The sequence below is a fragment of the Martes martes genome, assembly GCF_963455335.1.
Source record: "Martes martes genome assembly, chromosome: 2".
In the NCBI taxonomy this organism is placed as follows: Eukaryota; Metazoa; Chordata; class Mammalia; order Carnivora; family Mustelidae; genus Martes; species Martes martes.
Window position 1 is genome coordinate 34,850,837 of NC_137889.1, and position 24,773 is coordinate 34,875,609.

At 34.2% G+C, this 24,773-nt stretch overlaps 1 protein-coding gene across 1 annotated transcript in view; it reads left to right on the forward strand.

Moving 5' to 3' along the window:
• The window catches only part of ADAM9 (ADAM metallopeptidase domain 9), a 147,531-nt gene extending 124,276 nt beyond the window's left edge, over window positions 1-23,255 (forward strand). The window contains exons 17-22 of the mRNA XM_080795903.1: window positions 2,586-2,666; window positions 2,933-3,038; window positions 10,799-10,940; window positions 12,400-12,487; window positions 20,130-20,197; window positions 21,788-23,255. Of these exons, the coding sequence (XP_080652029.1) occupies window positions 2,586-2,666; window positions 2,933-3,038; window positions 10,799-10,940; window positions 12,400-12,487; window positions 20,130-20,197; window positions 21,788-21,881 (579 nt within the window). The 3' untranslated portion in view covers window positions 21,882-23,255. The remainder of the gene's footprint in view (window positions 1-2,585; window positions 2,667-2,932; window positions 3,039-10,798; window positions 10,941-12,399; window positions 12,488-20,129; window positions 20,198-21,787) is intronic.
• Window positions 23,256-24,773: the final 1,518 nt, after the last annotated feature.

The window sequence follows — 24,773 nt, forward strand, 5'->3', positions numbered from 1 at the left end:
TCAGTATGGAGGTTATATATCTTTTTCTTTCTGTTATACTACTTTTTTAAAAAATAGCAATAACACATTAATTTATTTTCTCCCAGTGATGTCAGGAAGAAAAATAGTATCTGCCGATTTCTCCCATATAAGATGTACCACTATTACTTCCAAACCCCAAAAACTCTTTTTTTGTTGAAAAAATACTGGCTTTAAATTCTGGGTGATTACTAACATATATAGGTATATTTTAAGAGCTTTTATCTTTTTGTGTTTTATTTAAAATTTTTGTCTTTTTGTGTTGTGTTGTGTTACTGTGTCAACAACATTCATGTACAAGGGTAGCAAATGCTTGGTATATGTACCTATACTTATATACTGATGGAACAAAACACCAAACATTTTCTTTTTCTTTTTTTAAAAGATTTTATTTATTTGACACAGAGAGAGAGTGAGCGAGTGCATAAGCAGGGAGAATGGGAGGCAGAGGGAGAGGGAGAAGTGGGTTCTCACTGAGCAGGGAGCCCGACATTGGGCTCAATCCCAGGACCCCGGGATCATCACCTGAGCTGAAGGCAGGCACTTAACCTAATGAACCACCCAGGTGCCCCAATACCAGAATTTTCTATAGCGGTAAATAGGATAAGTTGGATCCTGTTCTTTCTGGTATCTACCAAAGGCTGGACTCTGGGGACTTTGAGCAGGCCTACAGTACATACATATACATATTAAATTTCTTACTTAAAGTCAATTTAGTTAACATATAGTATAATATTAGTTTCAAGTTTTATATATTCAGCATTTATTTAGGGGAGGAGCTAAACATTGAGAGGGAAAAGAAATGGAAAAAGAGAACTCTTTAGTAGCTCCTTTTAAAATTATCCTAGGTAGTTCTGCTTTGGCTCCAAAGTCACACCCTGAAATTAATAAGCAGGAAGTCCTAAAGTTCATCTGCCCTCCTTCACTTGTAGTTGGTGGTGGTGGTGGAGGCTGGGTAGTATTGGAGAGGATGGTCTTACTTTACCCCTTCAAGCAATTTATCAGGGTATTCCTTCCAATTTGGTCCTAACCATTCAACAAAGTAAACAATGCCAGTCAGAACACTGTTTTCTACTAAGAACTAGGAAGTTGTGTTCCCTAAAGTGAGTCTGTGAGATCTTAACACATTTCATCTTATTTCTGTGACCTTATTTAATGCCTCAGTCATCTACTCTAAGTCAGTTATTGAAAGAAAAGTCTCCTCCTAGCTGAATAGAGAAGCTATTGGTAAATATCTCCTCTAAAGCTCATACATATGAAAAAAGTATTTTGAAGTCTTTATTCAGAGAAATGGGTGGGTGGAGGACAGGGGAGGAGTGACTTATTACTGTAGAATCTTCTGTACTTTAAGAATTTCTAATCATATGAATATATTTCTCACTTAAAAATTAACTGAAAGTTATTAAAGAATTTGGACGATCCTCTGACTCTGTAATAATGTTGAAACCTATGTATTTTCAGAATAATAAAGGTATTTATTGATATTGCAATTTTCTCTAATTATTCTTTATTTCATTAGAGCATTTAAACATTCTGATTTTGTGTAGTTGGTTGCTTAATAAAATTTTAAGATAGTACTCCATAACCTTTAAGAAAAGTTAGTCTCTTTTTCTAAGTTATCTCTAAAGAATATTTTTTCAGGGGCACCTGGGTGGCTCAGTGGGTTAAAGCCTCTGCTTTCGGCTCAGGTCATGATCCCAGGGTCCTGGGATTGAGCCCCACATTGGTCTCTCTGCTCAGCAGGGAGCCTGGTTCCACCTCCCTCTCTATCTGCCTGCCTCTCTGCCTACTTGTGATCTCTGCCTGTCAAATAAATAAATAAAATCTTTAAAAAAAATAGTTTTTCATAAGTTTTAATTTCTAGTAAGTTTTTAGCTGATTTCTTTAGGTCTGTAACATTTTTCTCATGTAATGATACTTTTTATATCTCTTTCAATATTTAGGACTCATTTGTATTTCATATCTCAGAATTTCTAGAACTATATAAGATAATGACTTACTTTCAGTAGTGCTTTTAATAGAAATTTCTCTATTAATTCATCATTAATCATGATACTGGAAGATAGGTTTTATCTTATCAACAAGGTAAACTTTTATTCTTTTGGAAGAATTTTAAAAATTAAATTGAGTTTTAAATTTTATGGAATACTGTTTTGGTATCTTGTAATAATAACAATTTATATGAGGTATTATGGTAATAGATTTCTTATTATTGAGCCTTTCTTATAATTTTTCTTATAATAGTGATATCAACTCTATCTGGTTACTTTTGATTTGAAAAAGTCCATTTGTGAATATTTTACTTCGGGTTTTCATATCTATATTTGTATGGGATAATAGATTATAATTTTATCATTGTTTTTGGCCTTTGTGTCATCCTTGTCTATTTTGATAGTTATGTTAATTTCACTTATTTTTCTACATTTTCATATATAAAATGTTAACAATTCCTTCCAAGTTTAAAAGAATTCAGCATGAAATAATCTGTGCATAACTCTTTTCTTCTGGGCACTTGATTAATGTGTTCAATTTTTCCTTATTCATTAGTTCACTTTTTTTTTTTTCAGATTTGTAGAAACTTCCAATGTGTAAATGCTTCTGTTCTGAATTATGACTGTGATATTCAGAAAAAGTGTCACGGACATGGGGTAGGTAATATTCTTTTTTGGTTTGTTCATGAAGTAGCACTGAATCATGAGAATTCCCAATGAGGGAATGAGGCTTAGGTGAGACTTTCCAAGATTTTTAGATATGGGGGAATTTAGATATCTGATAAATGTTTCATTCTTAAAAAGAGTGTCTGTGGATTTGCATGAATTGAATGCTTTTTCTTGGTTTCTTTTCTTGAGTTTATGATGCAGAGCAATATTCACAATTAACCAAAGTGTTTATTTTTATTTTTTTTATTTTGAAGGTATGTAACAGCAATAAGAATTGTCACTGTGAAAATGGCTGGGCTCCCCCAAATTGTGAGACTAAAGGATACGGAGGAAGTGTGGACAGTGGACCTACATACAATGGCAAGTAATACAGTAATACAGTGGCCCATGTCAGAAATTGGGCATCCTTGTACTTCTCCCTCACTTCCCACATTGGTTATACACTAAATATGTTGATTCTGCCTCCTGAATTTCTTGTGAATATTCCTATTTTTTTAATCCCTGTTGCCCAGAATTACATAATTACTCCCAGAATTACATACTACTCTTAACTACGCTCCCTCTTGCTTCCTATAATCCATGTTCCATAACTACAATATAGAATTTTAGTGTTTCTGTTCAGGAATTGTTTTCATTATGCCATCGTCCTGCTTTGAATTCAGTGCTTCTACACTGCTATTAGGATGAGATCCATAAATCCTTAACACAGCTTAAATACCCTATATGATTTGCCCCTAGCTTAACTTTCCAGCTTCCTTTCATTATGCTTAAGATATGGTAACTTCTTGGGGCGCCTGTGTGGCTCAGTTGGTTGGGGGTCTGGCACTTGATTTTGGCTCACATTTTAGGATTGTGGGATTAAGCCCCAGACCCAGTTCTGGGCTCAGCAGGGAATCTGTTTGAGATTCTCTCTCTTCCCTCTCCCTCTGCCCTTTCTCTGATGTGTGTGCATGGGCGCGTGCTCACTTGCTCTCTTGCTCTTAGTTAAATAAATAAATCTTTTAAAAAAAGACATTGTAACTTCTTTTATTTCCTCTAATAGGCTACTACTGTCTTAACTCTGGTCTTCATACAGTATTATATTCACATTGTGGAAATTTGGCTAATGGCTACTCAGATTCATTTTATAGCTTATTTTCTTGAAAATTTTCCCTGACTACCTAAATCTGAATTAGTATGCCTCTTCTTTTATTTATTTATTTAATTATGATTATTTTTTAAAAGATTTTATTTATTTGACAGAGAGAGAGATCACAAGTAGGCAGACAGGCAGGCAGAGAGAGAGGGGGGGGAAGTAGGCTCCCTGCTGAGCAGAGAGCCCGATGCGGGGCTCGATCCCAGGACCCTGACATCATGACCTGAGCTGAAGGCAGAGGCTTTAACCCATTGAGCCACCCAGGCGCCCCTAGTATGCCTCTTCTATTTGTTCTTTTACTGTAAGCACTATCACGTACTATAGTAATTACTTACTTACTTTTTTCCCTAATAGATTATGAGCGAGCTCCTTGTTTACCAGTATCTTTCTAGTAAGAATATATGCTTGCTTTCTTTTGGGTGAATACTAAGAAGCCTGGTTGGCTCATAAAGTATGTTTATATTTGACATTAAGAAACTGCCAAACTGTTTTCCAAAGTGGTTATACCACTTTATATTCTCTCCAGCTGTATATAAGTGTTCTAATTTTTCCATATCCTCCCAACACTTGATATAGTCAGTCTTTTTAATTTTAGCCATTCTAGCAGATGAATGGTATTTCTTTAATTCCTAATGATGTTAAGCATTTTTTGTGTGTTTGTTTGCCATCCACATATCTTAAGTGATGTGTCTTCAAATCATTTTGTACAATTCTTAGTTAGGTTGTCTTCTTGAGTTCTTTATTCTGGATACAAGTCCTTTATGACATATGTACTTTATAAATATTTTCTCCCAGTCTGCTTACTTTGAGTTCCATTTGTTGTTCTTTTTCTAATTTCTGAAGGTAGAAGATGAGGTGATTGTACTTTTCTAATATAGGTGTTGTAGTGCTATCAGTTTTCCTCTAAAACTGCTTTTTTTACATTATACCAATTTTGATATGTTGTGCCTTTAATTCAGCTCAAAGTACCTTCTAATATTTTTAATATTAACTTCTAATATTTTTAATATAACTTCTAATAAAAATATTTTTTTGACTCGAGTTATTTAAAAATGCTTTACTTTATTTTGAAGTATCTGAGGGATTTTTCAGATATCTTAGTGTTATTATTTCCCATTTCTTATACTGTAGTCAGGGGGCATAATTTATATGACTTGACTTGAATACTTTTTTATATTTTTTGAAACTTGTATTATGGCCCAGATTATGGGTCATCTCATGAAAAAGTTCTATGTACACTTGAAAAGAATGCATATTCTGCTATAATTGGTTAGAGTGTTTTATAAATAATTAGTTCATGTTAATTGACATGAAATCTGAGTTTTAGATTTCCTTACTGATTTCTATATACTTGTTCTGTCAGTTATTGAGAGAGGAATACTGAAGTCTCTGGTGTTATTCTAACTGCTGATTTGCCTGTTTGTCCTTGCCGTAATGTCAGTTTTTGTTCTATGTACTGTGAAGCTGTGTTCTGTTGATAAACTGACCCCTTTATCATTATGACCTGTTTATAGCTGGTAATATTCTGAGCTGTGCAGTTAGGAATTAATATAGCTATTCCAGATTTCTTTTGATTAGTTAGCATGGGAAATCCTTTCTCATTCTTCCTCTTTTAATCTATTTCTGTCTTTACATTTATTTATTTATATATTTTATTTTATTTTTTTTAGAATGAGAGAGAGCAAGAGTTTGTGTGTGAGTGGGGGCAAGGAGGGAGACACAGAGGGAGAAAGAGGGAGAGAAAGAATCCTAAGTAGCTCTATGCTTAGTGCAGAGGGTTGTGAGTCTTTATATTTAAAGTGGATTTCTGGTAGGCAGGATATAGTTTGGTCTTGCTTGTTTTGTTTTGCTTTGTTTTAAGTAGGCTCCACTCCCAGCATGGGGCTTGAACTCACAACCCTGAGATCAAATGTTGCACACACTACAGACTGAGCCAGCCAGGTGCCTCTTGGATTTGTTCTTTTAGTCAGTCTGCCAGTCTTTGCACTTTAATTGACTTGTTTTAACCACTTACATTTAATTTAATTAGTAATGTTTGGGTTTAAATCAGTCATATTGATATTTTTCTATCACAGTCTCTCTTTATGTGATATTTTACTACTTCACTCGGCTTCTTCTATTTCCCTCTTCCTGGCTTTGTGCTATTGTCATCATACTTCTACATGTGTTATAAACCCTACCATATATTGTTATTATTTCTCCTGTAAACAGTTTGTCATTTTTTTAACAATTACTAAGATTTTATAAAGAATCACCAGATTTTATAAAACCACAGTATTCAAAGGAAAATCCTATAGCCCCAAAGAGCAACAACGTATTGTTACATACTGATTTGGTAGGAAAATTTGCCCAACTGGTTGCTAGGTTGTTCCAACTCGATTTATTTTTATCTTTTTATCTTCCTAAAGTTGGGAGAGCTCAGAATTCAGTACTTGGTTTTTTTAAAAAAAAATTTTTTTTTTATTATTATTTATTTGACAGAGATCACAAGTAGGCAGAGAGGCAGACAGAGAGAGAGGGAAGCAGGCTCCCCGCTGAGCAGAGAGCCCGATGTGGGACTCGATCCCAGGACCCTGAGATCATGACCTGAGCCGAAGGCAGCGGCTCAACCCACTGAGCCACCCAGGCGCCCAGAATTCAGTACTTGTAACTCTTCTCTTTTTATCTTTGCTTCATACCTAGGTGATCCCATTAAATTTAAATCAATGTCTTTAAATGCCATCTATATTAGGTAATCAGGTGTATGAGCCCTGATAAAAATGACCTGATACAACAAACGTTTATTTTCCTTTCTCATCAGCATGTGCAATGTAGGTTGATAGATTGACTTTGCTTACAGTAGTTACTCAGAGACTTAGACTGGTCTGGATTCACCATGATGAGGAGTTAAGATCTTAGAGTGAAGTTCTAAGGTATGCTTGAACATGAGAAGATAACTTAGAGAATCATTTCCTGACCCTTGTAATGTTTCTAACCAAAGGTGACAATATACCTTTTCTGGTCACATTTTGTTGGCTAATAGAAGTTATGTGGACATACCTAACCTGAAGTCAACAGGGGTATTTTTAGCCTTTATATTTTGGGAGAGGAGGAAAACTGGAAATAATGGTGAACATTAGGAATGCTTATCATACCCAGCTAAATAGTAATAATTTATGAATTTGTATCTTTGGACTTGACTTCCGTAACTCTTACATCCAAGAGTTGGTTATCTTTTAAATTTATTTATTTATTTTTTTAAGATTTTATTTATTAGAGAGAGAGAGAGAGAGAGAGAGAACATGCAGGGGATGCTGCAGGGAGAGGGAGAAGCAGATTCTCCACTGAACAGGGAGCCTGATGCAGGGCTCAATCCCAGGACCCTAGGATCATGACCTAACTGAAGGCAGACGCCCAACCAACTGAGCCACCCTGGCACCCCTTTTAAGTTGATTTAAATGATAGAAAAGGTCTTTATATTTACCCGTGTAGTTACCATTTCTGGTGCTCTTAATATTTGTATGTAAAATTCTGTTTCCGTCTGGTATCATTGAATTTTTGCTTGAAGGACTTATTTTCACATTTCTTAAAATGTAGGTCTGTCAGTTACTAATACTTTCGGTTTTTGTGTATTTTTTTTTTTTAAGATTTTATTTATTTGGAAGAGAGAGAGAGAATGATCAGGGGAAGGACCAGAAGGAAAGGGACAAGCAGACTCTGTGCTGAGTGCAGAGCCCAACATGGGGCTGAGATCATGACCTGAGGTGAAATCAAGAGTCAGACCCTCAACTGACTGAGCTACCCAGCGCCCCTAGTTGTTGTATATCTTAAAAAGTTTTTATTTTGCTTCCTTCTTGAATGATAACTGGATAAAGAATTTAAGGGTGACAGTCCGTGTCTACCCTCTGGAGACTGTACTCTACCCCCCACACTTACTTCTTCAAAGATTTTTCTCCATTGTCTTCTGGCTGGCATTACTTTTCCTGAGAAAATGGGCCATCATATTTTCTTTTTTGGCCTTTTGTTTTTTAGGTGTCTTTTTTACTCTGCTTGCTTGTAAGATTTTCTCTTTATCTCTGGTTTTTAGTATTTGATTATAATGTGCCTTGGTGTGCTTCAGATTTGTTGGCCTTTTTGGATTTGTGCTTTTATAGTTTCTTTCAAATTTGGGAAGATTGTGGTCATTATTTCTTCAAATATTTTTTCTGTCTTCTTCTTCAGGATTCCAGTTGCATGGATATTTGGCTATTTGGAGTTTTTTCACATCTCACTGATTTGCTTTGATTTTTTTTAAATTCTTTATTTTCTGTTTTAAATTTTAAATAGTTACTATTGTTATTCTTCAATTTACTCTTATTCTTTGATGTCTGATCTGCCATTAATTCCATCCAGTGTGTTTTTTTTATCACAGACATTGTTTTATTTCTGTAAGTTCTGGTTGTTGTTTTTAATGTATCTTTCATGTCTCTACGTAGCATGTTTGATCTTTATTCTAGCTTCTTGAACACGTGGAATACAATTAGAATAACTTCTAGTGTCTTTGTCTACTAGTTCTATCATCTGTAGCATTTCTTAGTTATGACTGATTGATTTTTCTCCTCATTTTGGGTTGTATGTTTCTTCTTTCCATGTCCTGTGATTTTTTTTTCCCCCACTGGATGCCAGAAACTGAATTTTGTCTTGTTGTATACTGGATATTTTGGGATTTCTATTGATGAGCCTTGTTCTTGTGTGCTTATGTTACTTGGACATAGTTTGATCATTTTAGCTCTTGCTTTTAAGCTCTATTAGGGAGGACCTGAACGTATATTCTAGTGCTGATTTTGCCTCATTACTGAGGCAAAAAGCCTTCTGTTTGTTCTACTCAGTGTCATACTGATTATGAAGTTTTCTGCTATGAATGGTAGGAATAGGCACTCTTCCTCGTCCTGTGTGATCTGTGGGGTTTGTTCCCACTAATCCTTTCAGAGGGTTTTTTCTCTGGCTTCAGGTGATTTCTTTATATGCAAACATTGCTCAGTACCCAGCTGAATATTTGAGAGGAACCCTCCGCAGATCTTTCAAGTTATGTCAGCATTGCTCTCCCTTCTAGTTCTTTGCTCAGTGAACTCCAGCTGCCTTGGCCTCCTCAAACAACCAGCTCCATCTCCTCAATTCAAGGAGTCTACTGAGCTTTGCTTGGGTTCCCTCACCTCTCATTATGATCTGTTAACTTTACCTAGGCAGCAAACTGGCACATGTGTAAAGCTTGCCTTACTTCTGTCTCTCAGGGATCACTTTTCTTTATCTGATGCCCAGTGTCTTAAACACTGTTGCTTAATATATTTTGCCTGGTTTTCTGGTTGTTAAGGCTCCCAGGATAAATATGGTTCCTGTTACTCCATCTTGGCTAGAAGTCAAAGTTGGAACTACGGATTTTAATAGCCATGTTTCATTCCATCGAGTGGATTGGATGTGCCATAACTCGCCTTAGCGGTTTTCTAATTATTTGACATTTAGGTTGTTTCTAAGTTTTTGATATGCATCAGTAACTTTGTAGTGTGCATCTTAATACTTACATACTTTTTCCAGTTGAAGGATAGATTGCTGGTAATGAGATTATTAGGTTGAAGGTATAATCCTTTCTATGGTCCTTGACCAAAATTCCAAATGAATTTGTGTTAATATCATTGACAGTATGAAGGTATCAGTTTCAACGTAACCTTGCCAGGTTTAGATGCTTTAATTTAAATTATGTCTACTCATTAGTAAGTATCAAATGAGAGATCAAGCTCACTTTAGTTCTTCCTATTATTTTTAACCAGTTTGAATGTTCTTTCATGTAGTTTCATACAAGTTTTAACAAATTTCTGGTACTTCTACAAACTTAAAATTATGTGGACAACTTTATGGTTTGTCACTGCTGTTTATACTTACTATATCCTTTCTTTTTCTAAAGATCAAATTAATGTGAATTAAAACATTTCTAAAATTTGTAAGTCTTAAAACCCAGAAGTCATAAAAAATAAGATTAATAAATTGAACTACCTATGAATAATAAACTTATACATGAAGAAAAGCATTGTACTACTGTAAGACAAATGACAAAATAGGGAAAATACTTCCAACTCATATCACAGACAAAGCTAATTTCCTAATATATAAAGAGCTTTTAGAAACTGCGAAAAAAGGAAATAATAGTCCAATAGAAAATAGACTGAGCAGAAAAAAGAAATACAGTATTTCCTTACACATGAACAGTTGCTCATCTCATAGTATAGAAAATAATATAAATTAAAATTATATGAGATACAGTTTTTCACCCATTAGGTTGGTAAAATGCAGAGTTTGACTCTATGGGTGAGGCTATGAGGAATTCTTGTATATTGCTGGCTTGCATGCTGAATTGTAGCCACCACTGTGGTGGATAATTTGACACTACTTTTAAAAATGATGAATGCATTTGCTCTCGATATAACAGTTCTACTTCTGCAAAATTATTCTATACATATACCTGCACCAGTATGATATCCCATATGTATGAAGTTTACTTATTACAGCATTGTTTTAGAGTAGTAAAAGATTGGAAAAATATCAGTAGGGCGTCCTTGTAATGGAGTTTTGTATAGTTGTGTAGAAAATGAGGTGGTTCTCTATGTATGATTTGGGAAGCTATATAGATAAGTGATAAAAAATGATGTGCTGAATAGTGCTTATGATATGCTAACTTGTGTATAAGAAAGGGTTGGCCATAAAAGCATACTTTATTTTTTGCTTTTATTTGCATAGAGAAATAGTATAAGATTGTATAAGACACTAATGAAAGTGGTTATCTAATGGGAAGGCAAAAATGAGGTAGGCATTGTTGAGGTATGAGCAAGACTTCTCAATGTATTCAATTTCTGTCAGTTTGACTTTTGAACAATGTGAAAATTAATGTAAAACATTTATAATCACCTAATATGTCTTAGTTAATATGCATTAACTTCTAATTTAATGATCATTAGTATACATTTTTTTTCTCTAGAAAAGAATACTGCATTGAGAGATGGACTTCTGGTATTCTTCTTTGCAATTGTTCCCCTTATTGTATTGGGTGCTTTTGTCTTCATCAAGAGAGATCAACTATGGAAAAGCTACTTCCGAAAGAAGAGATCACAAACATACGAGTACTTAGATTTTTTTTTTCTTTTATATTCATGTTAAATAAAGTAGTTATTAATGATGATAGCCATATCATAGGGGTTGGTTTAAAAATAGGGTTCTAAGAGTTAGCTGGGATTAAAGATAGTGGTGACTCAGCCATCTCTAAAATCGTGAGGGAAAGGATTATAAGCTACTGAAAATAGCCCTTAGGGTTCATGTTGTTTGACACTGATTTCTGATACTGGGGTAAATATAAATTTGGGCTACAGCTTCTTAATTGGGCTTCTTAATTTGGGATTAAAATATGGGATAAAGGTAAAAAATGTAAATATCACAAAATTTTCTTCCATGTCTGTTTGGAGTATCAGTTCTCACAGAGGAAGAGTGTTTTAAATATTGAAAGCATATTTTGTGAATTACCAGTTTTTAAGAAGTAAGTTTTGGTGGAAGGAAGGGCTGTCAAAATTCAGACACCTGACATTTCTGGTCTCTGTGTCAGACTCTTGTACGACTGTATCTCAACCATCACTTACAACATGTTGGCATTAGAATACAACATATATTAGCATAACTTTGTAATTAGATCCTAAGTTCAAGTTTCAGCTTGTCATTTGCTAGAATTATGAACTGGAATAATAAATAAAATTCTCTGAGCTTTGGTTTACTTCCTCTGGAAAAGGAATAATATTACCTATCTCTTAGGGTTGATGTAAGGATTAAATGGGAAAATGTTAACAAATAAAGTCCATAGCACATTGCTGGCATAATGTAATTACTTAAAAACTCATTTTGATTATGATAAAAAGCTAGTTTATTATGATAGTGATTTCTTACCTACTACATAATATTTTGCTAGGGTATCCTGATGTTAGCTTTAATTTTTAATATATTCTAAAACAGACTTATTTTCCTATTCTTTCTTTCTCTTACTTCCTATCATACCCAAACTGACCAATCCATAGATAATTCTCCCATCTGCATCTCTGAAATTTTAGTTCCATACCCATAGCTCTCTCCTATATATCTTTACCAAGCTGACTTGCTGTCACCTCAGCACGTCTAAAATTTAGTTGCTATCTTTCCAACCAGCTTCTTTGCTCCTCTTGGGCTTCCTTGTTTTTAGAATGACAACTTCATGTTTTGTGTATTCAGCCTTAGAATGTGTATTTACTCTTTCATTTTAGGAAGACCTGAGGAGAAAAGCTTGGAAACACTGGCCTAATTGGCCAAATTTTATGGTTCCTTAGAATTTCAGGTTATTTAATTGTAAAGTGGGGTTAATAAAACTTTCTAGTACTGTAAAGATGAAAAATATGTGAAAGCTATTAAAAATGCCATAAAGATTTTAGCTGTCATTGTGACCATCGTTACCTCCACTATGAACATCATTATTCTATATCTGAGAAAATGCAAGGTATGTGTAACATGTCACGTGGAAATGATCTAATCTTACTGTAGCTCAGAAGTAATTGTCTCTTTCAGATCAGATGGCAAAAACCAAGTGGAAGCATCTAGACAGCCAGTGAGTGTTCCTCGACATGTTTCTTCAATGACTCCTCCCAGAGAAGTTGTAAGTTTAAAGCAAAAAATATTTTTTTATTATATTATGATATCACATTGCTAAAAGTTTAAAAAAATAATTTTTACATGGATATAGAAATAAGCATAGATGATTTCTGAAGAAGTTTGATTTCTAAGTGTGGGCTCTGGATTAATGAAAATAATACCAGTAGGGTCTCTGGCTCAGAGGTGTCTGGAGAAGGTATCTAGACATTGAGAATGCTTTGCCCTGAAACCAAGATTGGGAAATGATGTGTGGGATCTCTCCTGTTACTGTTGTTTTCTGTATCTGCTGTCTCTGTATTTTCAATGCCTGGCTTCCCTAGGGCGTGTGGCTGAGCTGCTGGAATAGGCATAATTGTCTCAGCATTGGGACCAGTAATCACTGCCTTTGAGTGTATTAGGGAATACTGAGATAATAATATCTTTTTTTTTTTTTGTATGCATGTATCCCTAAGAAATATATAGTATTGCTTCAGTTGCTTTTAAACTTTATGTTTTGTTTGCTATTTCATATATCTCTCTGCAACCTGCTTTTTCCTTTAACATTGCTTTGTGATTTAGCCCTCTTAATACCTGCAGCTCTCATTCATTCATTTTCACTTTGGATGCTTAAAAATCCATTTTCCTATTAGCAGATTCCAGTTTTTTGTACTTACAAATAAGAAGACTACAAATTAAGAATGCCTTTCCTCATTCACATTTTAAATACTAAGTAGATCACATGTGGCCACTGACTACTGTATTGAAAAGCATAGAATCAGAATATTTCCATCAATGCAGAAAATTTTATTAGAGAGCATTGATCTAGAGGCATGTAGGAATTAAAATCCTGGGCTGAAAGATAGTAACTATTTATTGGAAATTGCCAAATTGATTTCCAAAGAGATTGTATCGTCACTGGTATATGTGCATTTCTGTTGACCTCCATCCTTGTCAACACTCGGTATTGTCAGACTTTTAAAGTCTTTCCAATTATGTGGAGTTAAAGTCATTAACTATCCTTCCTCATGTTTTATTACAATGAGTATGTGCATGTGTGTGTGTGTGTGTGTGTGTGTGTGTGTATATACACAATCTCCCTATTCTACTCCCTTTTCCTTTTTAAAAAAGAAACAAAAAATAGTTATGCCAGTTTCCCCCTTAAACATATATGTTGGAGAATTTTCCATAGCACTACATATACAGGGTGCTCACATATGCTGGTTAGAAATTGTATATGTGTTCTTCATCCTTGTTATATTTTTTTCCTTTTTTAATTGTGGTAAAGTAAATATACCATAAAATTTGGCATTTTAACCATTTTTGAGAATATAATTCAGTGACATTAATTATATTCACAATACTGTACAATCATCACCACTATCTATTCCTGAAACCTTTTTATCAGAAACTCGATACCCAAAGCAGTGACTCCCATTTCCCCTCCTCTACCCCCTAGCAACCACTGTTCTACTTTTTTTAAAATTCAGATATAATTGACGTACATTTATTAGTTTCAGGTGTTCAACATAATGATTCAGTATTTGTGTATGTTGTAAAATAATTGATCACCACAGAAAGTCTAGTTAATATCCATTACCCCACATAATTTTATTATCCTTGTGATGAGAACTTTTAAGATCTATTTTCTTAGCAATTTTCAAATATAAATACAATATGATTAACTGTAGTCACCATGCTGTACATTACATTTCCATGACTTATTTCTTTTGTAACTGGAAGTTTGTACCTTTTGACCTCCTTCACCCAATGTCACCCAACCCCACTCTCACCTCTGGCAACCACAAATCTGTTCTCTGTATGTATGAGTTTGGTGTTTTGTTTTGTTTTGAAGATTCTACATATAAGTGAGGTTATATGGTATTTATCTTTCTGTCTGACTTATTTCACTTAGTATATTGCCCTCAAGGTTGGTCCATGTTGTTGAAAATGGCAAGATTTCCTTCTTTCTTATGTCTGAATAGTATTTCGTTTTGTTGCTATATATATTTCACATTCTCTCTCTCTTTTTTTTGAAAGATTTTATTTATTTATTTGACAGACAGAGATCACAAGTAGGCAGAGAAGCAGGCAGAGAGAGAGGAGGAAGCAGGCTGCCCGCTGAGCAGAGATCCCAATGTGGCGCTTGATCCCAAGACTCTGGGATCATGACCTGAGCCGAAGGCAGAGGCTTTAACCCACTGAGCCACCCAGGCGCCCCCACATTCTCTTTATCCGTTCATCCATCAGCAGGAACTTAGGTTGCTTCTGTGTCTTGGCTATTGTAAATAATGTAGCAGTGGAAATGGGGGTGCGGATAGCTTTTGGAGTTAGTGTTTTTATTTTCCTTGGGTAAATACTCAGAAGTGGAAATACTAGATCATATGGTATTTCTATTTTTTAGTCAGATTATTATTTTGCTACTGAGTTGTATGAGTTCTTTATATATTTTAGAAATTAACCTATTGTTAGGTGTATGATTTGCAAATATTTTCTCCCATCCAGTAGGTTGGCTTTTTATTTTGTTGATTGTTCTCTTTGCTGAGCAGAAGCTTTTTAGTTTGACCTATGACATAGTTTCTTTTTGTTTATTTTTGCTTTTGGTATCTCATCTGGAAAACCATCTCCAAGACCCATGTTACTGCCTGTGTTCTCTTTTCAGAGTTTTGTGGTTTCAGGTCTTACATTCAAATCTTTAATCCATTTCAAGTTAATGTTTGTGTATGATGTAAGGTAGTGGTCCCGTTTCACTCTTTTGCATGTGGCTGTCCAGTTTTTGCAGTACCAATTGAAGAAATTGTTCTTCTCCCATATATTCTTGGCTCCTTTGTTGTAAATTAATTGATCATGTATGTGTGGGTTTATTTCTGGGCTCTCTTTTCTGTTCCATCACGCTGTGTGTCTGTTTTTCTGCTAATGCTGTATTATTTTGATAACTATAGTTTTACAGCATAGTTTGAAATGAGGAAGTGTGGTGCCTCCCGCTTTTCTTTTTCTTTCTCAAGATTGCTTTGACTATGCAGGGTCTTTTTCTACTTTCTATTGATTTGCCTATTCTAGGTACCTCTTACTAGTGGAATCATACAATATTTGTTCTTTTGTGTCTTATTTCATATAGCAGTGTCTTCAAGGTTCATCCCTACAGTAGTGTATGTGAGAACTTTATTTCTTCTTATGGCTTACATATTACATAATTACTTCATGTATATACAACATTTTGTTTATTCATTCTTCCATTAATGGGCACTTGAGTTGTTTCTACTTACTGGCTAATGTGGATAGTGTTGCCATGAACATATATGTACATGTACTTGTTTGAGTACCTTTTTTCTTATTTATTTATTTATTTATAGTACCTATGTTTCAGTTCTTTTGCGTGTATACCTAAGAGTGGAACTGTTATGTTGTTATTCTATGCTTAACTTTTTGAGGAACCACCAAATCCTTTCTACAGTGGCTACACCATTTTATATTTCTACCATGAGTGTTTTGATTTCTTCCCATTTTTGTCAACACATGTTGTTTTCTGTTTTTGCTTTTTTTTTAAAACTTTATTATAGCCATCTTAGTGGGTATTAAATGGTACCTTGCTGTGGTTGTGATTTACAGTTCCCTAACGATTAGTGATTTTGAATATCTTTTCATGTGTTTATTAGCCATTTGTATCTCTAGTCTGGGGAAATGTGCGTTCAAGTCCATTGCCCATTTTTTTAATTGGGTTGCTTGTCTTTTTGTTGTTGAGTTTTAGGTCTTTATATTTTCTGGATATTAACACTTTATCAGATATATGATTTATAGATATTTTCTTCCATTCTGTAGTTTATCTTTTCACTTTGTTGATAATATACTTTGATGCACAAGAGTTTTTAATTTTTATGAAGTCCAGTTAATCTGTTTTTTCTTTTGTTGCTTGTGCTTTTGATGTCATCTCTAACAATCCATTGTTAGATCCAAGGACATGAAGATTTACTTGTATGTTTTAAAAGTTTTATAATTTTAGTTCTTATATTTAGGTCTTTGACCCATTTTGAATAATTTTTGTATATGGTATGAAATAGGGGTTCAACTTCTTTCTTTTGCATGTAGAAATCCACTTGTCTTGACTTTATTTGTTGAAGAGACTATTCTTTCTTTGTTGAATGGACTTAGAACTTTGTGGAAAATCAGTTGGCCATAGATGTATAGGTTTTTTTCTGTTCTCTCAATTCTGTTCATTTGGGCTCTATTTCCATCCTTAAGGCAGTTCTACTATTTTGATTATTGTGGGGTTGTAATGAGTTTTGACATTGCAAAGTGTGAGTCCACGAACTTTTTTCTTCTTTTCAAGATGTTTTGTTATTTAAAGCCCCTTTGATTCCATATGATTTGAGAATCTACTTTCCCATTTCTGCAAGAAAGGCTGTTGGAATTTTGATAGGGGTTCTGTTGAATCTACAGATCACTTTGGGTTGTACTGACATATCCTGATAGTATTGTCTTTGAATCCATGAACACTAGTTGTCTTTCCATTTATTTAGGTCTACTTTAATTTCTTACAGCGATGTTTTATAATTTTCAGTATACAAATCTTTGACCTTCTTGGTTAAGTTTATTCCTACGTATTCTATTCTTTTAGATGCTATTGTAAATGGAACTGCTTTCTGAATTTCCTTTCTGGATTTTTCGTTGCTGGTGTATAGAAACAAAACCAATTTTTGCATGTTCATGTTACATCCTGCATCTCTGTTGAATTCATTTCTTAGTACTATTATCTTTCCTGTGGACCCTTCGGGATTTTTTTGTTTATATAGGATCGTGTTATTGGTGAATGGAGGTATCTGTGCTTCTTTCCAAATTGGATGTCTTTTATTTTCTTTTTTCCTCTAGTTGTTTTGGCTACCTCTTCCAGTACTATTTTGCATAGTGGTGGTAAAAGCAAGCATCCTTGTATTCCTGATTTTGGGGGAACAGTTTTCAGTTTCCTTGGCATATTTAAATATTTCCCCATGTTCTTCCAGTGACATTTTTCATGTTGATTATGAGACGTCCTTAAAGCAGTTCCTGATAGCTATTTTCAAAAGGCTTTCAGCTGTTGGTAGTTATGTATGAGATTGGGAAAGACCATTTCTCCTCTCAGATCCATTTTTTAAATATTAATAGAGCAATATCAGTTTTTTCTTTTTGTTTAATATTTATGTCTTTTTACATGTAATTTTTTAATGTTTTCTATTAAAAATTTAAAAAAATTTTTAAAAATATTTCTTTTAACTGGAGACTGTGTTGAGTACAATTATTAATATAGTTTTCCTACCATATTATTTTTATGATCTCATTGTTTTTCTGTTTCTTCTGTTTTCTCCCCACACCACAATGCCTCGTCTATATTTTGGGACTGATTTAGTTTCCTCCTTGCCCCATTTCATTTTTCTCCTCTGCTTGTTTTTAGATACATTGTTAGATAAATTAGATTCAAATCTGTTGGTCATTTATGATAGTTTCTTGTAGCTTCATTATATTTTTAAAAGCACTCATTTCTTTAAAGATATAAAAGTACCTATTTTTGTGTTTTATCTGATCATTTTAATGTGTGTAGTTTTGGTTCTGTTGTTTGTTATTTCTCCTGATTCTTGCAGTGGCTTGTTTGCTAGTGTGCTTTGTGATACTGATTGTAAACTGGCATTCTTTTGAATTTTATATGGGAGAATTATTTCAGTCTTGAATTACAGTGAGTTCCTACAGAGAGTGTGTGTATTTCCCTTGGCCACATGCCTGGGGGCATGGTCCATCTTCTGTGCCTTTAAATTAAAATTTTTGTTGGTGTTTCTTTGGTTCACACAAGTGTTAGGAACTCTGGCCCCCCAAACCTTTGTGAGGATGGTTGTATGGTTAGAAAATCCCCAGGGAGATAGTTTTCTTTTATTTGCCTTCTACCAGTACCAAGGTCTGTTTAGGCAGTTTCTCCACTGTCCTTTGGGACAGGTGTTTCTTTATTAAGTTAATCCAGTGAGGATATTGCCTTTTAGGGGCCTCAGCTTTCTATTTGGTCTTTAATTCAGCATTCCATCCAACTCAGGCTTCAGGTTTTTTCTTCTAGGTCTATATATTACCTGAAAACATACAATGTAGCCCACCAAGGATGGAAGATATTCATAGGACAAATTCTGTTACGTACTCTGGACTCTTTCATACTTTCTTATTTTAGGGGTCTTTTTAGATGTTTCTTATTCCCTAGGAACTCACTCAAGCATTAAAAAAATACCTATTAATATTTTAACCAGCATTTTATTTCTCTCTACTTGGAACATTTTAGTCCACTGTTTGTGAGTAACAAGCGTGTATCCCATGCTTTTAATAACTGCGTACATACGAGTCCATCTTATGGATTTGTCACAAATTTAAAAACCAATTGTTTCAAATCTCGTTATCACAGAAAAATGCAGCATCAAGGATCCTTCTTTGGATACATGTAAAAGTATATGTCAGATAAATTCCAAGAAGTAGAGTTTAACTGTCCTTTTAAAGCACTGCTTCCGTGGGTTGGTGGAAAAGGGAATGGGATATTTTCTTATGTTCCTTCTCCGTTTTTACAGTATAAGCAAATATTCTATGGGGCAAAATAATAGACTACCTGTTCTACAGCAGGACCCAGAGAATGTTCAAGCTCTTCCCCAACGATGTGCGCATATATATATATATTATTTTTTTTTCCCTTTTTGGAGATAGAGCATGCAAGCGGCAAGGGTGGGGTGGGGTGGGGGGCAAAGAGAGAATTTTAAGTAGGCTCCATGCCCAGCACCCAAATTCATGACCCTGAGATCAGGACCTGAGCTGAAATCAAGAGTTGGATGCTTAACCGATTGAGCCACCCAGGCTCCCTACACTTGGCATATTCTGCCCGTCAAATAGCTTTAGGAAAGAACAGCAGGTAGCAGACAACGTCTTGGTCAAGATCACATCATCCGTGATTTATTAATTCCATCTGATCCTCCCTAACTTTTCATAATGTAATGTGAAATGTGAAAAATATTCTTACTTTTACTTTCTTATTTATCATAATCTCTCATTTTATTATAAAACTTATTTCAGTTATCTTGTCAAAGAAGGAATATCATGAATCCCAAAATTAAGGGTTGTAAATTAGTAGTATTTACAGTACTAGTTAGGTACCAAACAGATTTGGCGATATATTTTTGGAAGATTTTATTTAAAATATGTTGGTAGGGACACCTGGGTGGCTCAGTCATTTGAGTGTCTGGCTCTTGGTTTCAGCTCAGGTCATGATCTCAGGGTCGGGGGATTGAACCTTGTACTGGGCTCTATGCTCAGCATGGAACCAGTTTGAGATTCTCTCTCCCTCTGCATCTCCCCCTGCACACGTGCTCTCTCTCTCTCTCAAATAAATAAATAAATCTTTAAAAATAGGTATATTGATATAGCAAATATGTTATCTTTTAACTAATGTAGTTGATTAGAACCAAGATTATAAATAGTATTATTGAACTAAAAAATATAGCCTGAAAAGAATTAAGTATTCTACTTAACTTCAGCAAAGATATGTTGAAAATGCAAAATATTTTTAAATACCAGCATTGTAAATCATCTATTCATTGATTTAAAATATATTGATCACTTTATGTATAGAAAACATATTTATGAGTGCATTGTGGTAATAATTGTTTTTTCCTTTTTAGCCTATCTATGCAAACAGATTTCCAGTACCAACTTATGCAGCCAAGCAGCCTCAGCAGTTCCCATCAAGGTCTGAAGTGAATTCACTTAGATTACTTTACCAGAATAAAACCCAGGGTTAAATTAAATACAAATATTTGACTTTTGTATTTAATTTAGTACAGGGTATTTCTTGCCAGTGGTTTAGATAGAACACAATTTTTAGAAAAGTTTTTATGTAAGTTTTGTCATATTAGTGCAGTGTCAACATAAAATTTTAAAGAAGCCTGAGCAAGACAAGCAAATGGTGCTACAACCTTTGGTGTACGTAAGATTCAGAAGCAGGGGGCCTTTAACATATCCAGCAATGGCACACCAGATGGGTTAGGCCAGCCTTCCTATTAGGGACAGCTAGAAAAGCTAGACAATGTAAGAAAATACATGTTTGAAGGCCTGAGAGAACTACCAAGGAAATGAGGAGGAAGTGTGGGGCCCAGGAGAGGAAGGCAGTCTAGACATAATCCCAGCTTTTGGGGAACACTTTTCTGTCCTAGGAAGCTGAGGAGAGCTTGCAACAAATTCACAGGGCCGAGGGGACAAAAACTGGGGCCCAGCCAGGGAGGAGGTAGCCTGGTAATCATCCCAGGCACTGTGTTGGGACCCAGCAATAAGGATAAACTAGATCCTTAACTTATTTCAACAATTTTTTATGTTTGGCACCAGTCAAAAGAGCAGATCTACAAGAAAAGAAAATGTGACTAAAACAAGAAAAGCCACAGATGACAGAAACAAACTCAGAGGGTAATCTAGTGAGGAGCATTATCAGACACAGACTTTAAAATGACTAATGATTATGTCATTGAGTTAATAGTGAAGATTGAGACTTTCAGCCCAGAACTACAAACTTTAATGAAAGAATCATATGTGTGAGTTCTAAAACTGAAAAACACAAACACTGAAATCTTTCACTTCTCAGTGGATGGGCTTAAAATCAGCAAGGAGGAACATTAACTATGATATTTTACAATATATAAAGTGCATCTTATCCCTCTCACCCCCCAAAATCCTTCAAATTGCAACTGAATGGCAACACTGAGGAGTGTCCTCCTGTATAATCTTTATTATGTAATAAGAGAGGCTGCACATCAAGATAGAATTATATAAATTGTGAGACAGATATTCACCAAGTAATGTTCTGGTGTGTTAGTGGAGTAGAGGAATAGTAGAATTGGATGAAGAGGGTGAGGAAGGGTATAGAGTGAAGGACATGTGTAGAAGTCATAGCAGGTTTGATTCTCAGAGTGGATGTTAGTTTTGAATGAGTTGGAATTTCAGCTTTATTTATGTACACGGAGCTAGTGAGCTCACTTGTCTTGTATAGTTTTCTTTTCAATTTTGTGTGCTATTCCTTTTAAAAATATATAAACCAGAACCTTCATATATTTTTGATTATATAGAATACCATTACTCTATTATGATAGTTACGCCATTTTAGATGCCAATTGCATCCTTTAACCATTGCATATAAGATGTATAATAATCTCAGAATGTAATGTACTTCTAATGTACTCTTAAGAATTGTCAGCAGTGTTAAAGATGGTATTACATTGGGCTTATAATGAAGTAGTAGTATTTTATTCAGTTGAAACACATGATTAACTGTCTTTTTTTCCCCTCACAGGCCACCTCCACCACAACCGAAAGTATCATCTCAGGGAAATTTAATTCCTGCTCGTCCTGCACCTGCACCTCCTTTATATAGTTCTCTCACTTGATTTTTTTTTTTTTTTTTTTTTTTTAACCTTTACTTTTGCAGACATCTTCAGGGAACTGAGCTAATACTTTTTTTTTTCCTGATATTTTCTTGAAAACCCTTTCTTCCTGCTGCAACTATGAATGAAAACAAAATACTACAAAACAAACTTTGCTAACACAGAAAAACAGAAATTGAGTGATGGGAATTGAGAAATACAAGAAATGCAGTAAAAAGCCAGGGCATTTAGAATAACATTTCCATTTCCACCACTGAATAAGTCTTATTCAGTCATTCTGTGAGGTTAACCCACCAGACATGGATTATGCTATTTTAAACATGGTCTTGTAATGATTCTTAAATTAAGTTTTGTCATTAAGTGCTTAAATGTAATTCTGAATTTTGACCTTAGTTGCCATTAATGTAGTTTCTGGTTGAACATGTGATTATCTAATACCTGTGAAAACTAATTAGCTGTCAGTAATATCTAATATTTTTCATCTTGCACGGACTAATAATCATCATATGCTAGAATCTTGTCTATCTCATTCATTACACAAATAAAGGAATATTCTGTTTTCAGAAGAATGTGCAAAACCCACAATTTATATATTATCATCTTGTTTTGAGAGTACAAAGTATGCTAAAAGTGTGTATGTGTGTATTCACACACAGTTATTGTCTTCCATTTTTATGATTATTCTATGGATAAATGATTCCATGGATTCTAGAGATAATAGAGTCTATGGGTCTATCTATGGATAATGAATATTAGAAAAATTAATTTAATAATAGAATTTCTATTACGAATCATGTTAAAGCATGGCATTCTTTTACAATGGCATTATTTTAAATAAATTAAACTTTAAGGTACGGAGTATTTAATAGAACTAATCAGATATGCTGTTGAAACCTGTCTGTGACAAAGCAGGAGCTCTTATAATATTCAGTCAAATTGAGATGTCATAAAACCACTTGAGAATTTCATGAGCACTTTAAGTTTAAAATCTGAAACTTCAAAGCTTGCTATTAATATAATTTAGAATGTTTACATTTACTAAGGTGTGCTGGATCATGTCTCTGTTGTAACTAATGTTTTCAAAGAAATTAGGCTGGAGAAAAGAAGTTAGAAAAGGTTTTTCTTAGATAAAGCAAAAAAACTAGTGAGGTGTGTAGGAGTTACTATTCCAGCTCTGTAAAAAATGAATTTTTACTTGGGAAAAAATGATATGGATGGTGAAATTTTAAACACTCAAAAAATTTTCATAACCTTTCATAATAAAATCTAATAATAGGTTTATTAACTGAATTTCATTAGTTTTTCAAAAATTTTTGTTTGTGTATATATACATATACAAATATAACATTTGCAGTAAATAAAAGACTTGAAATTCTGTTTTGTGTCGCCCAGTAACTTCCTAAATATCCAGCTTTTTATAACCTTATTAATTAAAACATCATACTAGTTCTAGATAAAACTACTAGTCAAACTTTTACAGATATTATCTCACTAATTTTCAGACTTCTGCCAAATTGTGCACAGTGGCTTTTTTGTTATTAAAGGAAAACAGATTAGTTTTGAAGACAGATGTTTAAGTTCTTTGAAGATGATACATTATTTTAACAATCTGGTATATACTAAAAGTTACATATAGGATGTGGGTGGACAAATACTCAGGCCAGGCAGTCCATAAAAAGGACAATGAGATATAGAAATATAGGGAAAATTTGTACTTCAGTGTATGCATTGTCTAGAGTTTAGACAGAGAACTAGAAGAGAACTCACCTTCCCTGGCTATAAGATTCTATTTTACTATTGTAAAATAGTTCCTATTTTACTATTTACTATTTTCCTATTGTAAAATAGTTTTATCACTGTAGATAACTGATAGGAATGCAAAGTAATTCTCGTCCATAGATATGAAAATTCTGCCCTGCAGAGGTTCAGCTGACCTCCCTCCCTGTTTTCCTCCAGTGACACATTTATTTGAATATTCCTGATCTTTGGATTCTCCTTTGAATTGGCTTTAATACCTCACCGCTTTACTCATTAATGAAGTAAACACAGTCTTTAATGTATGTCCTTTTTTAAAAAAAAAGTGTAAACAATCCCAAATGAAGATTCTTCATTTTATTTAAATCTCTGAATGAATCCATATAAGACTAAACTGTTTGTGTCTTTTTCTCATATAGTCTTAATTTTTGCAACTGTAATTTGAATCACTGAAATCTTGATTATATTTTAACTATATAACTGAAAACCTTTCTCGGAATTAGATAAATCCGTGGATTTTTGAGTATTTAGGAAGTTTTTCTAAAAGACTTTGATCAGTCTGAACTTCCTTTACTTTTGTATATATGTTTTCCATGCTTTTCACCTAGGTTTTCCTTGATTTATTCTGGATTGCTGTTAAAAATTGTTAACTTTCTTGGCCATAGATGTCACTTCAAAATTTGCAAATATTAAAGGGCTTCTTTGCTTCCTGCTAAGGACATTTTATTAATTAGATCAATTATCTGTGACTTTGATATCACTGTTTGACTATATGTTCACAAAATTACCTTGCTCAGGATTTTGCATTTTCTCTTCTCTCAAGCAGATGCCTGGGTCTCTAACCATATAGTTAAGCACAGCCCAGGTTTTCTAAGCACAAATCACATATTACATTCCATAAATGTTTACTGAAACTCTACGATCTTGCAGCTATCATTAAGCACTGTGATACATACCTTCTGGATCATACATCTGACTCCTGTTATGGAGAGAACTATATACACAAGAATATTACAAAGTCTGCTCTATTAAAGATTTAAGCAGGAAAGTTTGAAGAAGAGAAACAATAGATAAACCAGAATTTCATTCAAAATACTTACCACTAGTTTACAGGTCTAAATACTTAACTGTAGTTGTTTT